Here is a 22,713-nt window from a genome sequence, read left to right as displayed (position 1 = left end):
TAAATGCCTTTGAAAGTCTGTTTACCTCTATAGGAAAAGAGATGATGTAGCAAATAGCAGATACTGCACTCACAAAATGTATCAATGTATAAATATGCATCGAAATAAAGCATTTAAAGGAGCAATTCATGCAATATTCTACATGTATGTTTTTTCCATTAATAAATCAGTTCTGTAGTATTAGAAAATACTTACTGCAGTTAAAAAAAAAATCAACTCTCTTTTAATGAGACATCCTTTGATTTCTATAGCAGGTTTAGTACATCTCCCCAGAAGTGGAAGATCTTTGTAACACTTTCCGGTTTGTGATAATTTGTTGCCAACATTCCCAGCAGTTTGAGCTGCAAACTGTAACAATAGATCATGTCACCTTAGTAATACAAGAATACATTGTAGCTGCTGAGTTACACTGACTGAAGGATTGATTGAAACTGAAAGGCAGCCATTTAGCAAACCCTGGAATCAGGATCGTTGTTGATCGATCGTCAGCTTAGGTAACTAGTTTTCAATAAAGGTAATGAAAGGCTGCATATAATAAAACAATATATATATATATATATATATATATATAATTTTTCTTTTTAAAGTGCTGCTTGGATTGCATATAACAAAAAACTTTGTACTAAATCAAAAACTTTAAACTAGAATAAAAAAAATATGCAAAATACAAAAAAGACAAAGTGGTATCCTACCCATGGAATAGAGATGTTGGTATGAAGTTTCAGGATACAAACCTCTTCACCCGATGCCACAGAAGGGGTTTGTATCCTGAAACATTACTCTACCCTGTTGGCAGGATATCCATCTTTTTTGTACGTTGTCTCTTCTTTTATTACTAGATTTCAAGTTTGTAATGATTCAATACAATTTGTTATGCTGAAAGCATTATTTCAATACATTTGTATACATTGATACATTTTGAGTATATGTCTACCTTGGCCGGCAAGTAACAATGGATGGGAGCCTTTCACATGAAATGAATAGGAGAGTGACGATGGGATGGAGCGCATTTGGAAAACACAAGACAATCGTGCAACAGAATCTTCCACAGTGCCCTAAGGAGTGTTCGACCAGCGTATTCCGCCTGTGCTTACGTATGAAGGTGAAACTTGGACCCTAAACGCAAAGATAATTCAGAAGCTTCATACAACTCCAAGAAGTATGGACAGATGCATGCTGGGTAGTACACAAAGAGGCAGGAAGTAGAATGAATGGGTTTGAGAGCAAACAAAAAACTCAGTGACATCAACACAAAAGTGAAGAAATTACAATGGCAGTTGGCTGGACATATCGCAAGAGGAAATTACCATTGTTGGACAAAGATGGTACTTAAATGGATTTCAATGGAAATTAAAAGACCAAGATGACAACCAAAAGTAAGATGGGAGGATGAAAATCAGCAATTTGTTGGAGCCACATCAAGGAGAGGCTTGCAAACGCAATACCTGGAGGACCACTGGGCAAGCCTTCATCCAGCAGTGGATGGACAAGGGGTGATGATGATGATGGTTTGAGTGCAGTCTTCTTTGCCATTTGCTATATTGTCTACAGTGAAGGTAAGGGTCCTACACCTTAGTTACTGGCACCTGGTGATTTAGCATTATATAATCGTTTTTTTTTTTTTAAATTACTTTTTTGATTTTCCTCTCTTTATAAAAAAATATATATTATTTTTGTGGAAAGAGACAAGAAAGGTGTGCAAATGAAGAGAAATGACAGAAAAAAAAGTATGAAAACACAAAAAAATACCACTTTCACATTCACAGTATTTTTTTTTTATCACAAAAAATATATAAAAAAAGGAATATTTATAAAACCAAAGTCGTGAAATAATGATTTTTAATCTAAAAAAAAAAATACTGGGTAGAGGAAACTGGTATTTATGCGTTTCCCATTTTGTAGAAATGGACGTTTAAAGAAAAAAAAATAGGTTTCCTGTATCAAGGATTTTTATGGATGTTCCATTTCCAGTGATAAAACGAATTAAAATGTATTTATGGCACCTGTATATCTTTTGTACAGTATTCATACACCAAAACCAGGACAGCTGTCAAGTATTTGCTAAATCTGCCACCTTCATTTAACTTTCAAAACAAGTACCGTATGCAGAATATTTCATTCATTTAGACTTCATGAGGGACCAAGCCACATATGAATTGCAAACGGTATACCTTTAAAAAACAAAACCTGATTTATAATCAATTAAAAGGGTCCCCTCTAATGTAAGAGTGCACTTCAAATGATGGATTAATGACAAGCAGAACAACTCAACTTGAATCTTTTATCCACACTTTGAGGCCGCTTCTCACACAAGAGGTTCTCTCACATGTTGAGCTCACCCCACTAACTTCTAGAAAACAGTTCTATTCCTCCACCATCCTTCTCGAACGGCCAACAAATATGTGTGCGGGTCAGGACATACATCATAAAATGCTATATATTGTTGCTTCTCTGGGAGAAAAAAAAAAATGATAGTGCATTTCAGCCATACATTTGTACACCATCTAAAAGACGGTATTAACTCCACTTGCTGGTATTTAGAAGAATCTTTTATAAGGGAAAACAGGCAATCCATGATTGCACTTTCCAAACAAAGTTTGTGAATAACACTCATTTATATACAGTGGGAGACACCATGCAAGTGACAAGTACTGCATCTCTAACGTTAAAATCTTTCCCTTCCCCATAACCCATTAGTGAATTTATATTTCATATATATATTTGATGTGATACTATCCACTCAAGATAATACAACACTTTTTTTTTATATTAGCAAACATTACAAGAGTTTAACTTTCTTGCATGTCGTTTTTGTTTTATACTTCTAAAGAGATCAAAATAAATTAAACATTTTATACATAATTACATATGAAGAGAAGTTAACTTATTTTATCTTTTTAGTTTAGTACAAAGATATTTTCCCAGAGTCCACCTTATTTATACTCTTCTTCTTACATTTTGGCTCAATAACCACTCCGTTATATTAATGTCTCCATCTGAGATGAAAAGCAAAATCTAATCAGTGTGCTTATTTATGAATCGTCTTGCAAAGCATTTTGGGATTGCACAATGAGGCCTTCAGGTCGCTAGGCAACCTCTGCACGTCTCTGCCCCATTTTGCCCGTCCAACGTAGCTTAAAAAGGCAACAATCTTAAATATAGCCCCCGTGGCTGCCATTTAAAGATAGCAGCGGCATCAGTGGCTGCACAGTTTAATTCCATTTTGCAACCACGGACTGCTCAGCTCCTTCACTATCAAACGGACTAGCAAGGTGAAACCATATATTGCTGGTCCTCTTAACATTGTAGGGGTGAAGAACTGGAGGTGTCCACAGCACACGGCAGAGTAACATGCTGCAGGCCCCTTCAGTACTCAATGAGTTCAGACCACGACACTGCAGCTATCTCTATATGTCTTCCTTAGGGATTGTGTATGTTTTTCTGTTTGTACCTTTTTGTCTAAAATAATTGGACTTATCTTTAAAAAAATAAAAATAAAAAAAATGGCTTAACTTAATATAAAATATCTAGATGAAATTTCCTTGGTGTAAACCACAAAACAACTTTGTCACTGTAAAAGTTTAAATAAAAATTAACCTACTCCAAGTTCGTAATAAAAAATAACAAAAACAAAGACCTCCTTCACAAAACCCATTGCTACTTACTCAAAAAACTGGAGCAATCTAGCAACATTAAAAAAAAAGTTCTAAAATTGGCATTTTTAACCCATTGAGTGCCAAAGGGCACCACCGTGCACTGCAGGTCCCTCCAGCACTCAACATGCTAAACTGAGGCAGTACAGTACCTAAAACAGGGGTGGCAAATCCAGTCCTCAAGGGCCACCAACAGGTCAAGTTTTCAGGATATCCCCTGCTACAGCACAGATGACTGTGCTGAAGCAGGGATATACTGAAAACCTGATCTGTTGGTGGCCCTTGAGGACTGGAGTTGGCCATCCCTGACCTAAAAAGTTTCTTGGTGCTAAAATGTAGTGGTAAAACAAAACCCATTTCACATTTCACCTGGCCAATTATGAGAAACCGGTGGTTCAAAATAACAAAAACAATACCATTCTGATCAAGGTTATTCCCTAATTTGCACATCTTTTTTTTTTCTTTTTTTTTTTAGTGGACACACAAAAAAAAAAAAAAAAAAAAAAAGAAATTTTATACATCTATAGTAAAGTCCATGGAAGCCTTAAAGTCCAAGACTACATGTTGTAGGCCACATAGATGGGATCCAGCTGATCTGCTAAAAACCCATCTCGTAGGTGCATACGCTGTTTCTCTCCACGGGAGTTGATAGGAATGACACCAATGTCCACCACCACGACTACTCCTACGATTAGATAATGTTCCTCCAAGATCACGTTGGTGACCAGCGGGACTAGGTCCAAGGCTTCCTGCTCTGATCCATCAAGTTCAACCACCACCACCAACAAATTCGTCCAGGTGAACACAGCACTGCGGTGAAAACAGACAATATTATAATCATTCAACGAAGGAATACTGAGGACATGTGTTATTCCTGCTTCTTAACGCTAATATTGTGACATCTTTTCTCCGCCAAACATTTTATTGTATTGTGGGGCGTTTTAACGCAGAAAGCAAAAGGAAAGAGTACCAAAGACATTATATTTCCATACAGACGTAACATAGTTAAATCAGTGCATGTGGAGACCGTTACCTCTCCACAGACATGTGAAAGAATAAACATGATCTGTCTTAGGCTGCGGTCACGCTGGCGCTGACCGCGTTCATGCTTGAGTGGTGACGTCACCAGCTCTCCAAACATGAGTGCGAGTTTCCGACGAATTTTGCGAGCGGGGGGTGCATGGGGGGCCTAATGAGCGTGCTTCAAACACACTTTTTTTTTTTTTACTTCCCAAGCGCAATGCTTGAAAGAGCGTGCGTGCCCATGCGTTGCGCGTGAGCGGGGACGTGAGAATACATTCATACAAAGTAAACTCGGCAAGCGTTGCCCGCTCAGTGCTAGCGGGGACGCAGCCTAACATGTATGAGGTGTTGTGAATTTGTGGTTATGTTCTTAACATTGATATAGAGTGTGCGTACTCTTATGAATGACACCAATTAATCTGCAGGGCTAAATCTTCACATAAATGTCACTCGGTATCTATTTAAGTAATTTTGCTTCATCTTCTTCGACTGCTCATCTTTTGCGCCCATGTCTCAGTCTGTTATAAGTGGACTTTTACAAATAGAATTATAAATATGTAAAGGCGCGTTGCTGCCTAATTGGAAAAGAGCTGCAATGTATTTGATTTCCCCTATGCTGTATGTACCCGGGGTCCTTCACGCCCACTTGTATTGTGCTGTAAATATGGTGATATACAACAATGGGTTGCAAAACATGGGGGCACTTGCCTGGCACTCTACTCTACCTGCCAAGGAGATGAAAGACTTTACTTTGCTTATATCCACTATGCTTCTACGGCAACGAGTTTCTAACGTACCTCCGCTAAACCACACAACAAGCTACTGTATACCTCGAGGGATCAAATGGATAACACATACTGTATCTGATTGTTTCTATAGTTTGCATTGTTATCTCCAAGCCATGTACAACATTAGATTAAATATAGCTAGATTAGTGAGACCTAAATAAGGAACACTTTCAAAGTGATTGAAATAATATATAGAAAATCTCTGTATATGTAAATATATACATATACAGTGTTCGACAAACCTATACATTTGCACGCCCTGGGCGAGTGGATTTAACATCGTGGCGAGCTCCTATTGGCCCAAGCAGCACACGTGTGGTACTAGGTGGCGAGTAGATTTTTTTTTGTTTGGCGAGTAGATTTTTTGGTGATTTGTCGACCACTGTACATATATATATATTATCTGTCAGAGTAATCTGTAAGACAGTGAGAAGTATTGGAAATAGTAATCTGTTGATCATTACAATGCATTCATTCAGGGGAATGATACCAGAGGGGCTGGACTTTATAAAGCACCACTCGGTATAACGTCAGGTTACACTAGTTATCTAAGACGGGAGCGCGTTGTGTAACTGCATTATTCACATTACTCACCACTCTGTGACGCTCTTGTGGGCACGAATCACTGATGTTTCAATATCAATTGGATGGTACCTCATCCCTCGCAATTCCATTGCTTCATCCAAAGCCCCGACAACGTAAAGGGCATCGTGCCGCTCTGCATGGAAGGGAGAGACGCGGCCCCTGTAAGGTCATGTATTCGCTTGGGCTTCTTACAAGCCTGGTATATTGGCAGCAAATCAAACAAAAATATCTCAGTCTAAAAAAAGTAATAGTTAGAATACACAATGGCATGGTGCGGAGAGGAGCACATACCAAATGGTCAGTCTATTTAAGACCTGGTCTTGTGTATGTTTTCATCAGCAACAAAAATAATCAACACAAAACACCTGACTAGTTATAAGCAATTTAGGTGGTCATAAGATTTTTTTTCTTCTTCAAGTACAGACAGTGCTGACAGTGTATGGCCCCATAATATATATATATATATATATATATATATATATATATATATATATAATTTGAAACCCAATTATTAAAGTGTACAGGAAAGTGATATTTCCTACCTGAAGTTGCAAGGGACTAATATTGAGGCTTTAAACTGAATTAAACCACGTCTGAGACCGTGATATTACTGCTAGGCCTCTATGTCTGTACATTAGTAGAAGCACTACGGTTTGCTATATAACCGCAGGAAAATGCTATTTCAAGGTAGGACTGCTAAAATGGTAATAATGGCTCGGTTTATTAGGTCTGGAGGGTGCAGGGATGAAGCATGTCAGAATATAAACGTTAATACACTGAGCAGTCATGTAGCGCATCTAAAACTAGACCCACAATCTTCCTGATCAGGTTGCTTCATTGTAGATACAGGGGCTCAGATATTATAAATAGTAAGTCTGTACAATATAAAGTGATAATTTAGGGACATCTAACGATTTAGAAAAAGAATTGCAGTCTTTGCCTTGACAGTAAAGGGAATAATTTGGTATATTCCTATGAAGAATATAGCAAGTTTGTTGATCTCATAAACAAATAATTTTACAGCACATCACTATTAAAATATTTAGTCAATATAATGACATCATTGTTGTATTTTTCTTTTCAACGGCCAAGCAGATAACATGAGACTGGCTAAAGAAAAATGCATCTTTATAAGCTTCAAGGCAAACAGGAACTCTGGCATGCAAAACCTGTTACATGATTTCATTTAATTAGCATCCAAGTATTCATTTTGGCTTCTAGGACAGGAATCACAGTGGTACTTGTTAAGGCTTCTATTACCACAACATTTCTACCAGATCTGCATCTATGCACTACAAGAAGAGACCTCAAAATTAAACGAGGGCTGTAAACGGTGGTAATTAGCCGTGAGTTAACGCTGCCATTAAACATGGTGATGGAGAATGCAGCGGTAAAATGTTTTAAGGAGGCTGGTTCATTATCTGCACTTTGCTTTATTGGGGTTGAACAGGTACCAAAACTCATTAAAGGGGGAGACTGGCAGAATATGGTGTTGTGTAGAACTATATTGAATTGAAAAATTGTGAGAAATGGGCCTTTTTGGGTTAAATTTGTAGACTAATTGGGGTTGTTTTTTTTAGATTAAGAATGTTAATTGATTTATTGTAATCGATAGGTATATTAAGGGAGATAACCGGTGGTTGGGGGTATCCTCTGATAAAGACACAATGGTGTTGAGACCAGTTGGGATGGGATACTGCTCATTGCCCCCCACCAGCATGCTGTTTATATTGTGAAGAATAAAGGATTCCCTTTTTAACAGTTTTTTGTTTCATCTGGGAATTTTCCCTCCACATGGCTGAGTCACCCTATTTGAAATAGACGTAAGATTGATACAAGCACCCTGCTCTGATTCTGGAATGGTTTAGGACCTGGTTTTACAGTGAAGTACTGAAATTGAATCTATTGCACAAAGATTTCACCACTTTTTTTCATGTATTTATTTTTTTATACCAATGAGTTCATAGAAAATGTCAATGTTGTTCCTTTGTTCAAGTTTGACGGTCTTCTGTTGACGCCAAATTAGGCACCTTCCACTCTAAGGCTGAGTCCATAGAGAGGGTAGCAGGGCTGAGGCGCGCTGACGCCGAGGCTCGCCTGCTGAAATCTGCGCTATTTCATGCTCATGCAGGCGAGCCAGCGGGCGCGATCGGGAGGCGGGGGGAGACTGAGGGAGGCGGGGCAGTGACGTTGCTGGGCCAATCGCCCGCGACGCACCGACTTCAACGTCACAGCGCCGTGACGTTGACGCTGCTCCGCGCTGATTGGATGTTTTCAGCCGACAGCGCTCTGAAAAACAACTTGACTGTCGGCTGAAAAATCCAGCGCCTCAGCACGCCTGCGGACGCTCGCGTGAGCCCTCTCTAAAGACATCCTCATGGAGGATGCAGGGGCTCAACGCGGAGCGTCCGCACGGCTCAGCGCGGCCTCCCCTGCTATGGACTCGGCCTTACAAGGAAAACCTGCTGCAATATGAAGTCATATTGAGTATGGACGCACAGCTTAAAGCTTTTTCTACTCATGGAACAGCACTCAAACGAAACATTATAACACATAACCGCTGATTCACCCAATAATACTGATAACACAACTTGAAGAGCAACAAAAAAAACTTCCATTGTTGGATGGAATCTCTTGTTGGCTATTAATGTCCATATTTCAGAAGCTGTGGTAGAGATACTCGGCACCATTATGCCCATTTTAGAAAAGAAAGAGGAACATTCCCCAGTCCTCAAAACAAGCAATGTCCCTTTAAAGTGATCTGCTTCTTGATGCATTCAAATCACATAGGTCAAGTGAAGTAGTATGGATGTTTCTGAATATTAGCTACTTATAATGGATGAAACCCTGTCCAATTTCACAACAATGGGCTTTTGATGCTGCCTCTGCTATTCCTTTGTTTTTTCCCCCCAAGGCTGCCAGCAGTGTAGATTGTGAAATGATTGTGGACGACGACATTATCTGCACGATTATAATTAACTACTGTTCCTTATAACCTATACAAAGTACACCTTGAAATGATCATATTCTGCTTTCTGACAAATCATACATTGTGGTGAAGAGCGCTGGCATTAGTCCAGAAGGGAGCAACCTGGATTTCTGCCTAATTGTGATGATTTTGCATGCTCTGAGATAATATAACGGCTAAACCAGCAATTCTGTCTCAGCATTTACATCCAGCCTCCAACAAACCTGATATGTATAACCCCATCTGGATTCTAGGTACACATACACTGTATAATGCCATGTAGTTTCAAATAATGGCGCAGTCAGTGGGAAATACTGTAGATCTAATGGTATGACTGCTGATTCTTATGGCAATACCATAAATCTCATCTTACCTCCATTTGCATCTGTAAGTTCTGTCCTCCTTAAAAATCCCAGGTACCCTGTCCGTGCCCAGATGGTCTGTGTGTCTCCAAAACTGAGCCTGGAGTTAAAGTGATCGGACTGCAGGGACTCGTCTCCATAAATTGTAAAGTACCCGCTGGCATTGTGAGCGCTATGAACCCAGATCTAAGAGAGATAAAACCTGTATTTACACACGTACACTTTAAAGACGACGACTTCTAGCACAAAACGCTTTCCAATATAGATTACACATGCTGACCCCCCGCTGAAAGGTTCGGCTATTTACTCTGCGTTTCTTCTCATGTTGCTGCAGTTCAACAGAACCAAATATGTTATCGTCTGATTATTGTAACGTGGCATGATCCTGGTACCACGGTATAAAGACTACATTCGCTGTGGTGAGGAAATGGTCACAGAGAGATCGTGATGCTGCAGGGAGCCAGTGTGATTGCGAAAGAGTATGCGTCACTTATACTGTATCACACACACACATCCTTTAACAAACGGCGAGTGTAAAAAATAATCATCGATATGACTGTAAACACCACTGCTCAGCTCCCCACTGGCAGTGCAAGGGTTAATCATATAAAAATCCATTAACTCTGTGCACATCTTCACATCTAAATGTTTTGTAATGCAATTAAATGCGTTTGATGGGCTATGTAGTTTGCTGCTTAAAATGGAAAGAAAATGTATAGTTAAAAAGCATAACAACATAATAATTTTTTTTACTTGATTTTTTTAACTTATGATACAAATTGATCACGTGCTGTAATTTCAAATGCAAAATTACAAGTTAATGTACTAACCAAGGAAGACAGTCCAGGGGATAACTAAATCACAGTGTTTCATCAAAAAAGGAAGAGTAATCTATTTAATATACACAATTGTAATAGGAGACTTGAGCTGATGAGCAGATATTTGAAGTATTAGGCCTCAAATATACCAAGTGCTGCAGGGCGGCAGCGCTATTCTGTGATGTGACCCTGCGCTGCCGCCGAGCGGCATCTTGATTATCCCGGGGAGACCAGGCAGAGGAGGCGGCGTGGCCGTGAGCGGTTCGCCCTCATTGGCTGAACCGCTCACATGACACGGCCGTCGCTAGAGAAAAAAAAAAGCCGTCCGCTTTGCAGTACAGCGCGCCGCGACCGTCGCCAGCGGTACGAGGCCTTTAGCTGGATTTATGCTGGTTGTTTTGGCGCTGCTCCGCGCGACGCCGTGCGCGTTTTTTCCGATATAATCACGACCTCAGGCATGAAAGAAATAGACAAATGAAAAGGTAAGATTATGAAGAAAAACAATATGTTCTCTTCCAGCACCACTGTATTTACAGCGACCGTCTGTGTCATATAGTAACTTCAATGCAGCAATTCAGTAATAACAAGGACAATTATGTAGCTGTCCTTGTAGGGACAGTAAGGTTAAAGTGCAGTGTTCCTAATGATGCAGCTACAGTTAAACAGCTGTATTTCCCACGTGAGTAAGGTAAGTAAGCTCTTCGGGGCAGGGACTCCTTCTCTTACTGTTCTATTTCTGAAGCTCTTATTCCCATTGCATTATAATATTACGTGACGTGTATTGTGAAGCGCTATGTACCTGGATGGTGCTAAATAAATAAAGATATACATACATACATACCGTGGCCGGCTGGGATTATTGCGGGGCTCGGTGCAGGGGATTTAGCGGGTTTTTTTTGTCTTGTCCGACGCGGTATCTCCGACGCAGGATCAGAGTGTGGCGGCGTCACATGACGGTGTGGCGCCATGTTGTCATGGCAACGCAACGTCACGTTATCATGGCAAAATTATGTCGCAACGCCACATTGCCATAGCAATGCGCCACCATTTTATGTAATGGCGCCTTGTTAACGGGACCCTACAGTAGGAGGAGATGCCGCCGGACAAGGTAAGAGACCGTTACAGAGGCTTCGTGCTCTTCCCTGGCAATCAGTTTCATTGCTTTGGGAAAGTGTGGGGGGGCCTCTATAACCGCTGGGCTAGGGGTGATGGCTCCGATGAACCGTCAACAAGCCAGCCCTGATTACATACATACGAGGGGAAGCCACTGAACTTTTATCCAATGTAATTACAAATTAAAAATATTACATGACATAGTCCATTCCACGGACTTCATTACTTTCAATTGTATGTTAAAGTGAAAGTATCATTAGGTGAAAGTATGATGGAACATTTTATAAGCCAAGTAGAAAAAATATTATTATAATGAATGGTACAGAAAGATAAATGAACGGAACTGTTTAGGTAAGCCTGAAATGACATTTATTTGTAACCTAAGGCTGTAAAAAATAATATAATACAATATGTCCAAAAAAACACAAGGCATTAGCATATACAGTAATGTTTAAAGGAACGTCTGGGGGAGGACACAGAGCGCAAAAACTTCCTCTCCAAGGTGGAAATAACACAAGGAATCTCAAATGGGCAGCATATGTAAAGAAAAAAGGAAGAAAAATAGTGCAACACAATTTAATTATAAAATATAATCGAGCAAGGAGGCTCCAACACACTCACATGCTCCAGGATAAATAAAAGCAATTCAACCACTCTGGGTTCAGACGCTGTGTAAAAAAACTCCAGTCAGCTGTTCCTCGCTCTCCACTTCCGCATTCGATCGGCGTCTGACATCGCGAACCGGCTCCCTCAATCTCTCACAGCAAGGGTAGGATCATCTGGCTCCGTGAACAACAGCACTGACGTCAAAGGCATCCCTGAAGAAGTCCATACCTTGGATGAAACGCGTAGGGTTTTCTATATGCGCTTGGACCTTGTGTTAGCAGTCAGTGCCTTTGACGGACTCTCTGCTGTGATACCAGCTACCTTACCTCAGCGCTCTCCTGCTTGGATATCTTCCGCTGTGCTGTTGTTCTTTACATATGCTGTCCATTTGAGATTCCTTGTGTTATTTCCACCCTGGAGAGTAAGTTTTTGCGCTCTGTGTCCTCCCCCAGACGTTACTTTGAGAGATTGTGAAATCTCTCACACCAGCTGCATCTCCTCTTGGTGATATTAATTTGTTTTTGTTTATATTTATGTATATTTAAGGTTTGCGCTTACTTTCCTTGCACCACAATGTTTAAAGGAAGACTACACCCCAAATATTTAACATGTTTTTTTTTAATTTAAAGCATACCGAGGTTATAACCATTAAAAAAAAAAAAGTAGAACAGAGGGTGGCCATTTTGCCATCTTGGAGAAGGAGCGGCTCAGTGAGTAACGACACTGACTGGCACTGAGTTTGAAGCAGGGGAGCCTGGTTCAATTCCCGGTGTCGGCTCCTTGTGACCTTAAAACGTAAAACTAGCAGCGCTATACAAGAACATGCTATTATTAACAGGAAGTTCCAGGTAATCTGGACATCAATGTAATTTCACATCATGTAACTCTCCCCAGGGGACAGAAATATATAATGATATATAATGTCACGAAATTATCTAGCCGTATAGATACTTCTAACATTACTGATTCAGTTGCCTGTAAAATGAAAAGTTACAATGGAGCGCTTCTGCAGATATACAACATATTCAGGGCAAGTACTGTAGATATATATCTATATATTTTGTGGGGGCTCAGGGGTTCCCAAAAAGAGCTTGCTGGGGTTTTGTGTTTTGTTAACCTATTCTCAGCTGTCTCCGCTGCTGGAGGTCAGTGGCTCCTCCTTCCCAGGGTTTAAGCCGCCCTCCCCACTTCCCAAGTTAGTAGGTCCTTTCATTCTACTGGATATAGACCCAATGTGGTCTTTCTCCCTCCTAATAGAGGTAAATTAGAATTTTAATCCTAATAGAGATATATTAGTATTTTATCTGGTAGTGTTAGGACTTGCGAACGGGTGTCTGCCTTGTCGTGGCTCCACAAGCTTACAACGCTTTGGCCAAAGGGTTAAATTAAATTACACTTTTTCAAGAGAATATATAAGTATTTTACGGTGTATTTTTGTCATATTGGATGTAGCATTGGGCTTCTCTGTCGTTTGTCAAGTACTGTAGATTGCAGCAAACACTCTCAGCCTGTAGTCTATGGGCCTATTCTAGTAGCTCCGAAGTTGTCAGTGCCTGAGCCGCCCGGTTTGACATGTTCAGAAGCAGCGGAAATAAAATGTGAGAAAAATCCCTATTCTCTATTGGAAATCACATCTTCTGAGCCGCTTCTATAACAAGTGATAAACCGCACGGCTTGTACTTGCTTTAGAAGCGGAATGACCTGAGCTGGTGCTAACTCCATCCTCAGTCTGACTTATGGGTTTTAGCTCTCTCACTCAGAGCCATATTTCAGGCTCTGAATGCAACTCGTAATAGCAATCTCGCCCCGTGGATGCAACTCGCAATAGCAATCTCGCCCCCCTTGAGGTGGCGTGATGACAAAAATGTGAGTTTTTAGAAGCGGTTTGCATAGCTAAGCTCCAATAATAGCAGTTTTAGTTATTTAAAAAAAAAATGAAACTGCTTCTAAAAAAGCCGTTAGACACTAACACGGACATGGGAGAAGGGCTTCCATAATAGCAAAGCCTGCCAATCCGCTTCTAAAGGGCACTTTACAAGCGGTTTGTCACACTTCGGAGCTACGAGAATAGGCCCCTGTGTGTTTGTAATGAATAATAAATAAGTGCCATTCCTGTACAACTGCAGGATGGGAATATTTAGACTTCAGTATTACACCCTATGCGTTTGCTGCTCATTTTATCCTTGTTCCCAGTATAATTGTTTTGTTACCCACCCGTAGAATTAAATGCATAGGCCCAGAGAGAACAGAATGAGCAAGTGCAGAGTGCAGATGTGCCGAGTGCAGATGTGCAGATGTGCTGCGTGACTCACCTCACCGAGATGGGAATCTCCAAGGGGTCCTTTTGTTTCTGGATTTGCAATAATTATACGAACTCCTGGGAGGATCTGTTGCAAGGCAGAATATGACACGCATCTTAATAAGTGAAATTGTAGTGATGGTTCTAATCTCTAAGCTTCTGTAGTGGGTGAAATCCGGCTTATTGTCCAGTCATGTTAAGAAAGCAGTATGGATGATTCAGGCAAAATACAGATGTGTTCAATCCTTCTAAAGACTTTCAATACATTTTTATTTATTTTTTCAGATTTTTTTTCTTGGAAAGAAAAAATATTAAAATAAATAAATAATAATAATAAAATATATATATATATATATTAGCGGAATTACCCAGTGTTGCCTGGGGGAGGGGGGAGAGAGGAGGAGGAGATGTCCAAAGTAGGGAGAGTTCAAGGTAATTCTTGAAGTTCTGGCAACACAACAACTGTGTGACCCTTACAAACCCCCCCGAACCTGTCTGGACCCTGCTTTGGGCCTCCCTCACCACCCTCTCTGCCGTACTGGGATGCCCATCTCCTCCTCCGCCTCCTAACCACCCTCCACAATTTATCTAAGCAAGTCAGCCACTGTGTGTTGTATTTGGTAGGCTATATATCTACATACAGTATATAGCAGTGACATACTGGTGACTTCATAATGAGTTGCAGACATCTTGTACCTTTATACGGAAACATACCTAGGCCTTTTCTATATATGATATGATATACGAAGCTATGGGCCAAACATACCAAAACCCCACCTACACTCTTCCTTTCGATCCTCTGATAGCATGCCAAGTTTGGTGACTCTAAGATTAAGCGTGTGGATTTGTACAACCAGACAAACAAACTTTCTGAATTGTAGTATGGCTATATTTTTTAGAGAACATCTGAAAATGTACACTATTAGTGATTTATCTTAAAAATCAATACATTAAAAAAACAAGTGTACAGTATGTGAAATAGCACAGCCCAGTGATGGGAGAGTGGAGATTGAAACGGAGTATATTTTTTTTTGGCAAATTTCTGAGGTCACAATAGAAAAATCTGAAATCTTCCCCAAAAATACCAGCGAACCGTTTTCGACATGGCTGGGTAGAAAAGCCTAAATATCTATCTATCTACATACAAACACACCAGAAAATGAGACCATATTGATAAAAAAAAGAAGAAGTTTATAAATATGCTGGAATATATACTTACTTTTCCTGATTCCATGAGAGGCAAACTGTGTGGAGATCCTCTTTCTACCAATCGAACTCTGCAAGATATAAATATATATATATTTATTCTATCTACTATATATTTTGGAAAGGTGTTTGTCTGTCTGTTTGCTATGGACAACTTTTAAGATATCGTAACCACATTTTGACTGATTTCTGAGACCAATGACAGGTTTTTGTCTTTGTTTGGAAATTGGATACATTCTATTTTTAATTCTAGAAGTTATTACAATTTCTCTGACAACCAAGTCAGCCACTGGGTGTTGTACCTGGTAGGCTATGTATCTGGCACCTAACATCATACTGGTGATATTATAATGCACATAGCCTGGTGGCAGATAAGGAGAGTCAGATAGCTATAAAGTTTACACAGAAAGCAGATGAAGAAAGAAAGAGGAAGTCAGTTGACACGTGAGGAGAAAGCTATGCCGCGCTTTTAGTCCCGGCGACGGAACGTCGCGTCAAAACAAGTGTATTGAATCCGTCGCGTGCACTTATAATAGGCGCGACGCGACGGCGCGACAGCTTGGTTGCGATCGCTGGAAGTCAATGAAAATTGATTTTTCAGCGACCACAGCGAGACGTCAGTGGCCACGTGAGCGGTTCAGCCAATGAGGGCGAACCTCTCATAGCAGTGGTGGGATTCAGTCGGTTCGCAACGGTTCATGTGAACCTGTTCCTAGGATTTTTGATATTCGCCGAACCTGTGCTTAACCGGCAACAGGGGGAGATGGTGTGCGGCAGGGGGAGAAGGTATGCGGCAGGGGGTGAAGGTATGCGGCAGGGGGAGATGGTATGCGGCAGGGGGAGATGGTATGCGGCAGGGGGAGAAGGTATGCGGCAGGGGGAGAAGGTATGCGGCAGGGGGAGAAGGTATGCGGCAGGGTCAGATGGTATGCGGCAGGGGGAGAAGGTATGCGGCGGGAGATGGTATGCGGCAGGGGGAGAAGGTATGCGGCGGGAGGAGATGGTATGCGGCGGGAGGAGCTGGTATGCGACGGGAGATGATATGCGGCAGGGAAAGATGGTATGCGGCAGGGGGAGATGGTATGCGGCAGGGGGTGAAGGTATGCGGCAGGGGGTGAAGGTATGCGGCAGGGGGTGAAGGTATGCGGCGGGGGGAGAAGGTATGCGGCAGGGGGTAAAGGTATGCGGCAGGGGATAAAGGTATGCGGCAGGGGGTAAAAGTATGCGGCAGGGGGTAAAGGTATGCGGCAGGGGGTAAAGGTATGCGGCAGGGGGTGAAAGTATGCGGCAGGGGGTGAAGGTATGCGGCAGGGGGTGAAGGTATGCGGCAGGGGGTGAAGGTATGCGGCAGGGGGTGAAGGTATGCGGCAGGGGGTGAAGGTATGCGGCAGGGGTGAAGGTATGCGGCAGGGGGTGAAGGTATGCGGCGGGAAGAGAAGGTATGCGGCAGGGGGAGAAGGTATGCGGCAGGGGGAGAAAGTATGCGGCAGGGGGTGAAGGTATGCGGCAGGGGGAAAAGGTATGCGGCAGGGGGAGAAGGTATGCGGCAGGGGGAGATGGTATGCGGCAGGGGGAGATGGTATGCGGCTGGAGGAGATGGTATGCAGCTGGAGGAGATGGTATTCAGCAGGGGGTGAAGGTATGCGGCAGGGGAAGAAGGTATGCGGCAGGGGAAGAAGGTATGCGGCAGGGGGAAATGGTATGCGGCTGGAGGAGATGGTATGCGGCAGGGGGTGAAGGTATGCAGCAGGGGGAGACGGTATGCGGCAGGGGGAGAAGGTATGCGGCGGGAAGAGATGGTATGCGGCGGGAGGAGATGGTATGCGGCGGGAAGAGATGGTATGCGGCGGGAGGAGATGGTATGCGGCAGGGGGAGATGGTATGCGGCAGGGGGAGATGGTATGCGGCAGGGGGAGATGGTATGCGGCAGGGGGAGATGGTATGCGGCGGGAGAAGATGGTATGCGGCAGGGGGAGATGGTATGCGGCAGGGGGAGATGGTATGCGGCGGGAGAAGATGGTATGCGGCAGGGGGAGATGGTATGCGGCGGGAGGAGATGGTATGCGGCAGGGGGAGATGGTATGCGGCAGGGGGTGAAGGTATGCGGCAGGGGGTGAAGGTATGCGGCAGGGGGAGAAGGTATGCGTCAGGGGGTGAAGGTATGCGTCAGGGGGTGAAGGTATGCGGCAGGGAGTGAAGGTATGCGGCAGGGGGAGAAGGTATGCGGCAGGGGGAGAATTTATGCATCAGGGGTGAAGGTATGCGTCAGGGGGTGAAGGTATGCATCAGGGGGTGAAGGTATGCGGCAGGGGGTGAAGGTATGCGGCAGGGGGTGAAGGTATGCGGCGGGAGATGGTATGCGGCGGGAGATGGTATGCGGCAGGGGGAGAAGGTATGCGGCAGGGGGTGAAGGTATGCGGCAGGGGGTGAAGGTATGCGGCGGGAGATGGTATGCGGCGGGAGATGGTATGCGGCAGGGGGTGAAGGTATGCGGCAGGGGGTGAAGGTATGCGGCAGGGGGTGAAGGTATGCGGCAGGGGGTGAAGGTATGCGGCAGGGGGAGATGGTATGCGGCAGGGGGTGAAGGTATGCGGCAGGGGGTGAAGGTATGCGGCAGGGGGTGAAGGTATGCGGCAGGGGGAAAGGTATGCGGCAGGGGGAGAAGGTATGCGGCAGGGGGAGAAGGTATGCGGCAGGAGGAGATGGTATGCGGCAGGGGGAGAAGGTATGCGGCAGGGGGTGAAGGTATGCGGCAGGGGGAGATGGTATGCGGCAGGGGGAGATGGTATGCGGCTGGAGGAGATGGTATGCGGCAGGGGGTGAAGGTATGCGGCGGGAGGAGATGGTATGCGGCAGGGGGTGAAGTTATGCGGCAGGGGGAGAAGGTATGCGGCAGGGGGAGAAGGTATGCGGCAGGGGGAGAAGGTATGCGGCAGGGGGAGAAGGTATGCGGCAGGGGGAGAAGGTATGCGGCAGGGGGAGAAGGTATGCGGCAGGGGGAGAAGGTATGCGGCAGGGGGAGAAGGTATGCGGCAGGGGGAGAAGGTATGCGGCAGGGGGAGAAGGTATGCGGCAGCGGGCTTAAAGTATTAGGGCTGTTATATACTGCATGCGGCCGCGCATGCACGTTCCGCATGCTTTTCGTAAGTATACTGTGTTGAGTAAGTATACAGCATTGAGTGTGTGTATGTGTGTATGTATGTGTGTGTGTTTATGTGTAATTTATTATTTATTAAAAAAAAAAACATTGGTAAAAATAAAAAAATTATCAGATTTGTGCAGACACACAAATACACAAACACACACACACACACACACACACACACACACACACACACACACACACACACACACACACACACACACACACACACACACACACACACACACACATACATTCAGCGCCGGTAGCGGCGTGAAAAGATGATTTTCCTCATCTTCGCCGCAGTCTGTCGGCTCCCCTCTCCCTGCCGAGCGCGCGGCCCTTGTATAGAAAGGCTGACTGACGTCAGCCAATTAAAATTCCGCACGCGCACGGCACTATAGAACGTGCCCTTAGCCGGGAGTAGAATCACTTGAGTGAGAGTCAGAGCAGGACTGCAGGGGAGGTGCGCCATATAGCAGTCTGTCCTGGAACTTCCGGAGTGTGCTGCTATTATAGAGCGCTCCTCTCCTCGTGCTGCTCTCTCCTGCTCTGATTCAAGAGATTCTACTACCGGCTAATTCTTTAAGCCGGGGGAGCCCTCCCCGTGCCTGTGTCCACCCAGGTAGGCATGGAGGGAGGGGGGAGCGGGAGGAGGACTGGGAGAGATGTGAGGGGGGCTGGGAGAGATGTGAGGGGGGCTGTGTAAGATGTGAGTGGGGCTGTGAGAGATGTGAGGGGGGCTGTGTAAGATGTGAGGGGGGCTGGGAGAGATGTGAGGGGGGCTGTGTAAGATGTGAGGGGGGCTGTGAGAGATGTGAGGGGGGCTGTGTAAGATGTGAGGGGGGCTGGGAGAGATGTGAGGGGGGCTGTGTAAGATGTGAGGGGGGCTGTGAGAGATGTGAGGGGGGCTGTGAGAGATGTGAGGGGGGCTGTGTAAGATGTGAGGGGGGCTGGGAGAGATGTGAGGGGGGCTGTGTAAGATGTGAGGGGGGCTGTGAGAGATGTGAGGGGGGCTGTGTAAGATGTGAGGGGGCTGTGAGAGATGTGAGGGGGCTGGGAGAGACGTGAGGGGGGCTGTGTAAGATGTGAGGGCGGCTGGGAGAGATGTGAGGGGGGCTGGGACAGACATGAGGGTGGCTGGGAGAGATGCGAGATGGGCTCTCTGCCAACCCTGGTCTCTCTCTGCCACCCCTGGTCTCTGTCTGCCACCCCTGGTCTCTCTGCCCCCCCCCCAGTCTCTCTCTGCACCCCTTGGTTGCTCTCTCCCCCCCCCCCGGTCGCTCTCTCCCCCCCCCAACATGCAGTCCTGTTCAACTGAATAAAAAATTTGAAAAAACAAACAAATATAAAACACAAAACATCTCCCCTGTCACTCTCTCTTCCCCCCGTCTCTCTTCCCCCTCCCACTGTCTCTCTTCCCCCTCCCACTGTCTCTCTTCCCCCTCCCACTGTCTCTCTTCCCCCTCCCCCCCCAGGGATAGAAAACCGATTGCTAAAAATTTTGAATCCCACCACTGGCCACGCCCCCCGTCGCCGTCTCTTGTCTCTAACACTATAAGCAAAAAATCGCTGCTACAACGGCGACAGATATAAGTGACTATAAGTGCAGCCTAAGAATGCTGGAGAAGGAGAGAAGTAGAAAGAATTGGGAACATCATAAGATATTAAAGGAAAGTGTTGGGAGGAAGAGGCATGAGCGGAGGGAGAGAGATGAGCGGAGGGAGAGAGATGAGCGGAGGGAGAGAGATGAGGGGAAGGAGAGAGAGGAGGCAGTGAGGGACGAGGGTGGTTTCTTAGAATTTCCGAACAAAGCCAGGTACTTTCAGCTAATATACTGTATATATGTTTTTACTCAAACTAACCATGTATAGAAAAAAAATATATATCATGACTAGACGAGGTTGATCTATGGATATATTTATAGAAAATGAGGAACATTGATGTACATTTTTGTAACTTCTCTTAATTTACATATCTTTAGTAATATCCTTACTTTATAATGTGGACTCGATCTTTTTATACATATTGTCAAAATGTAAGTAAGTGTTGCAGACATTAATGTGTCTTGGAACCTGCTTGTGATGGTATTAGACAGCACCTTGAGAGAATGGCAACCAAGGAGTTAATGGAATGGACCAGATCTAATGGACCAGCACTATATATACTGCCCGCCCGACCGACCTCCAGTGGGGAGAAGTGATTGTCCCTTGAAAAAGTGTAGTCATACACGAAACGCCTTTCTAATGATGTCACAGGGTTTGTGCTTCACGATGGTGTCTTTAGTGTTTCCTCTCTCTTAAAGAGCCTTTTAATTGGTTTTACTCCTTCCTTTCTCTTGGCAGCGTTCCTCGCAGCAATATTATAGGCAAGGTAACAGTGTATAAATAGATATTCTTGGGCACACATTATTTCTGGGGACTACAAACTGTATGTAAAAAAAATGGGAAATATATAGTAATGGTACAGCATTTTAACCAAAAAACAATAATTGCGATTGCTCATGATACCTTAGTCCTAAGCCTAGAATAACTGAAGAAACCTCTACATTACTAAACTGTGATTAAGAGACTAGTGGAACAGGATGATTATCAGAGGGGATCTTCATTTTATACTCACTCTATAATTTAGTTTTCCCCTCTCTCTTGAGATAACAGCAAGTGAAATTGTACTCTTATAAATGTGTAACGGTGTTTCCCCCACCCTCTGGGAGATCCCTCTGTTACCAGGTGTATGGGGCATGCTACCTGCTGGCTCACAAGAGGCTGAGGTGTCCGCCGATAGTTGGGGGGACTGCAGGACAGACTTCTGGGTTATATACCCGACATTTACTTCATGGTACACAGCGCCTCCATCTGCTGTAGGCTCCAGACATATGAAGGTCATCTCCCACAGTAGAACAGAACCCTCTCCCCCCCAGAAAGATTACACACCAGGCAGGAAGTATATATAACAGGAACCGGTTTATTCTTCTGCTCAGCACAGTCTCTAGGCAATTCTGCCCAATACAGTCACAGTTCTGGTCTCTCAAACTTCAGATGGTCCCGGTAATTTCACTGCAGGTCTAGGACCCCCGCAGCAGTCCTAGCTCTTCCCTGATCCTCTAGCAGGACCAGGAGATTAGGTGATCACTCACTCTCCCCCGAAGGGAAGAGAGCCTGGGCCTGCCAGTGCCCAGCAGCCCAGTGTGATAGCTTGTCTCTATCACGGTAGAGACCCAGCTAACAATTTAGAGATGCAACACCCATAAGTACAGTAGGGGGAAGCTACCAGGTCTGAACCCAGGATTGGGTAGAACACAGACCTGATCCCACCTGCTCCCCTGTCACTCAAGGGTTCTGTGCAAGGAAGACTACGGTGCTCTCAGTGACACGTAATAAGAAAAAAAAACGGTTGTAATATTACCGTACACCAGACCTCTATGTGCAAGATTGTAGGTGCACTACTGCGAAGGCAAGCGACTGCAGCTCGACCCTATGGGTCTATCCAGGACCCCAAAATACAATGAAACAAACAAACATTAAGGGGAGCGCAGAGTGAATATATACACAAATACCCCACAAGTAGTGAGCAATGATCACCTCAGGTTTAGTCCCAGGGGCGAACAGCACAGAGGGAAGGACACACTCACACACACAGGCACTCATACACACACAGGCAAATACACACGGGGGGGGGGGGGGTGGGGGTGAATCTGAATGGGTGGGGGGGGGGGGTATCGGAGCAGGGGGGGAATCGGAAGGGGGATCGAAGCAGAAGGGGGAAATCGGAACCGGGGGGGGTATCGGAGCAAAGGGGGGAATCGGATTGGCTGCTGGGATCCAATCCGTGATTGGTTCCCTTGCGTGTCACGTGACACGACACTTGCCGAAACCACAAGCTCCTTGTAGCTCCGGCTGGCTGACGCGTCGCAGCACGCAGTCAGCCACGCCGGAAGGAGCCAGCGGGGACATCCAGAACGGAGGCAAGCAACTGGTGGCCTGGGGCCGCACGGCCACGCGCGCCGCCGGCCGCAGCGGGACCAAAGCCTAATAGTAATAATCCCCGCCAGCCAGGGCATTATTAGCCAGTAATGCCCTGTTCTTCAGTGATTATTACTTAATTATAGGCTAAAGCTGTTCAATTCCAGGCATTATTGAAATCCCTGCTC

General features: G+C 44.5%; 1 protein-coding gene across 6 annotated transcripts in view; it reads right to left on the bottom strand.

Annotated features, from left to right (window-relative positions):
* Positions 1–1,848: 1,848 nt before the first annotated feature.
* The window catches only part of DIP2C (disco interacting protein 2 homolog C), a 492,820-nt gene continuing 471,955 nt past the window's right edge, over positions 1,849–22,713 (bottom strand). For all 6 annotated transcript variants that reach the window (XM_075587807.1, XM_075587805.1, XM_075587809.1 and 3 more), the window contains 5 exons: positions 15,435–15,492; positions 14,229–14,303; positions 9,391–9,565; positions 6,059–6,182; positions 1,849–4,463 (listed from right to left, as the gene is read on the bottom strand). In XM_075587807.1, coding sequence (XP_075443922.1) covers positions 4,211–4,463; positions 6,059–6,182; positions 9,391–9,565; positions 14,229–14,303; positions 15,435–15,492 — 685 coding nt within the window. In that variant the 3' untranslated portion in view covers positions 1,849–4,210. The remainder of the gene's footprint in view (positions 4,464–6,058; positions 6,183–9,390; positions 9,566–14,228; positions 14,304–15,434; positions 15,493–22,713) is intronic.

The sequence above is a fragment of the Ascaphus truei genome, chromosome 2 (genome assembly GCF_040206685.1).
Source record: "Ascaphus truei isolate aAscTru1 chromosome 2, aAscTru1.hap1, whole genome shotgun sequence".
Classification (NCBI taxonomy): Eukaryota; Metazoa; Chordata; class Amphibia; order Anura; family Ascaphidae; genus Ascaphus; species Ascaphus truei.
This window is presented reverse-complemented; position numbering and strand designations above follow the sequence as displayed.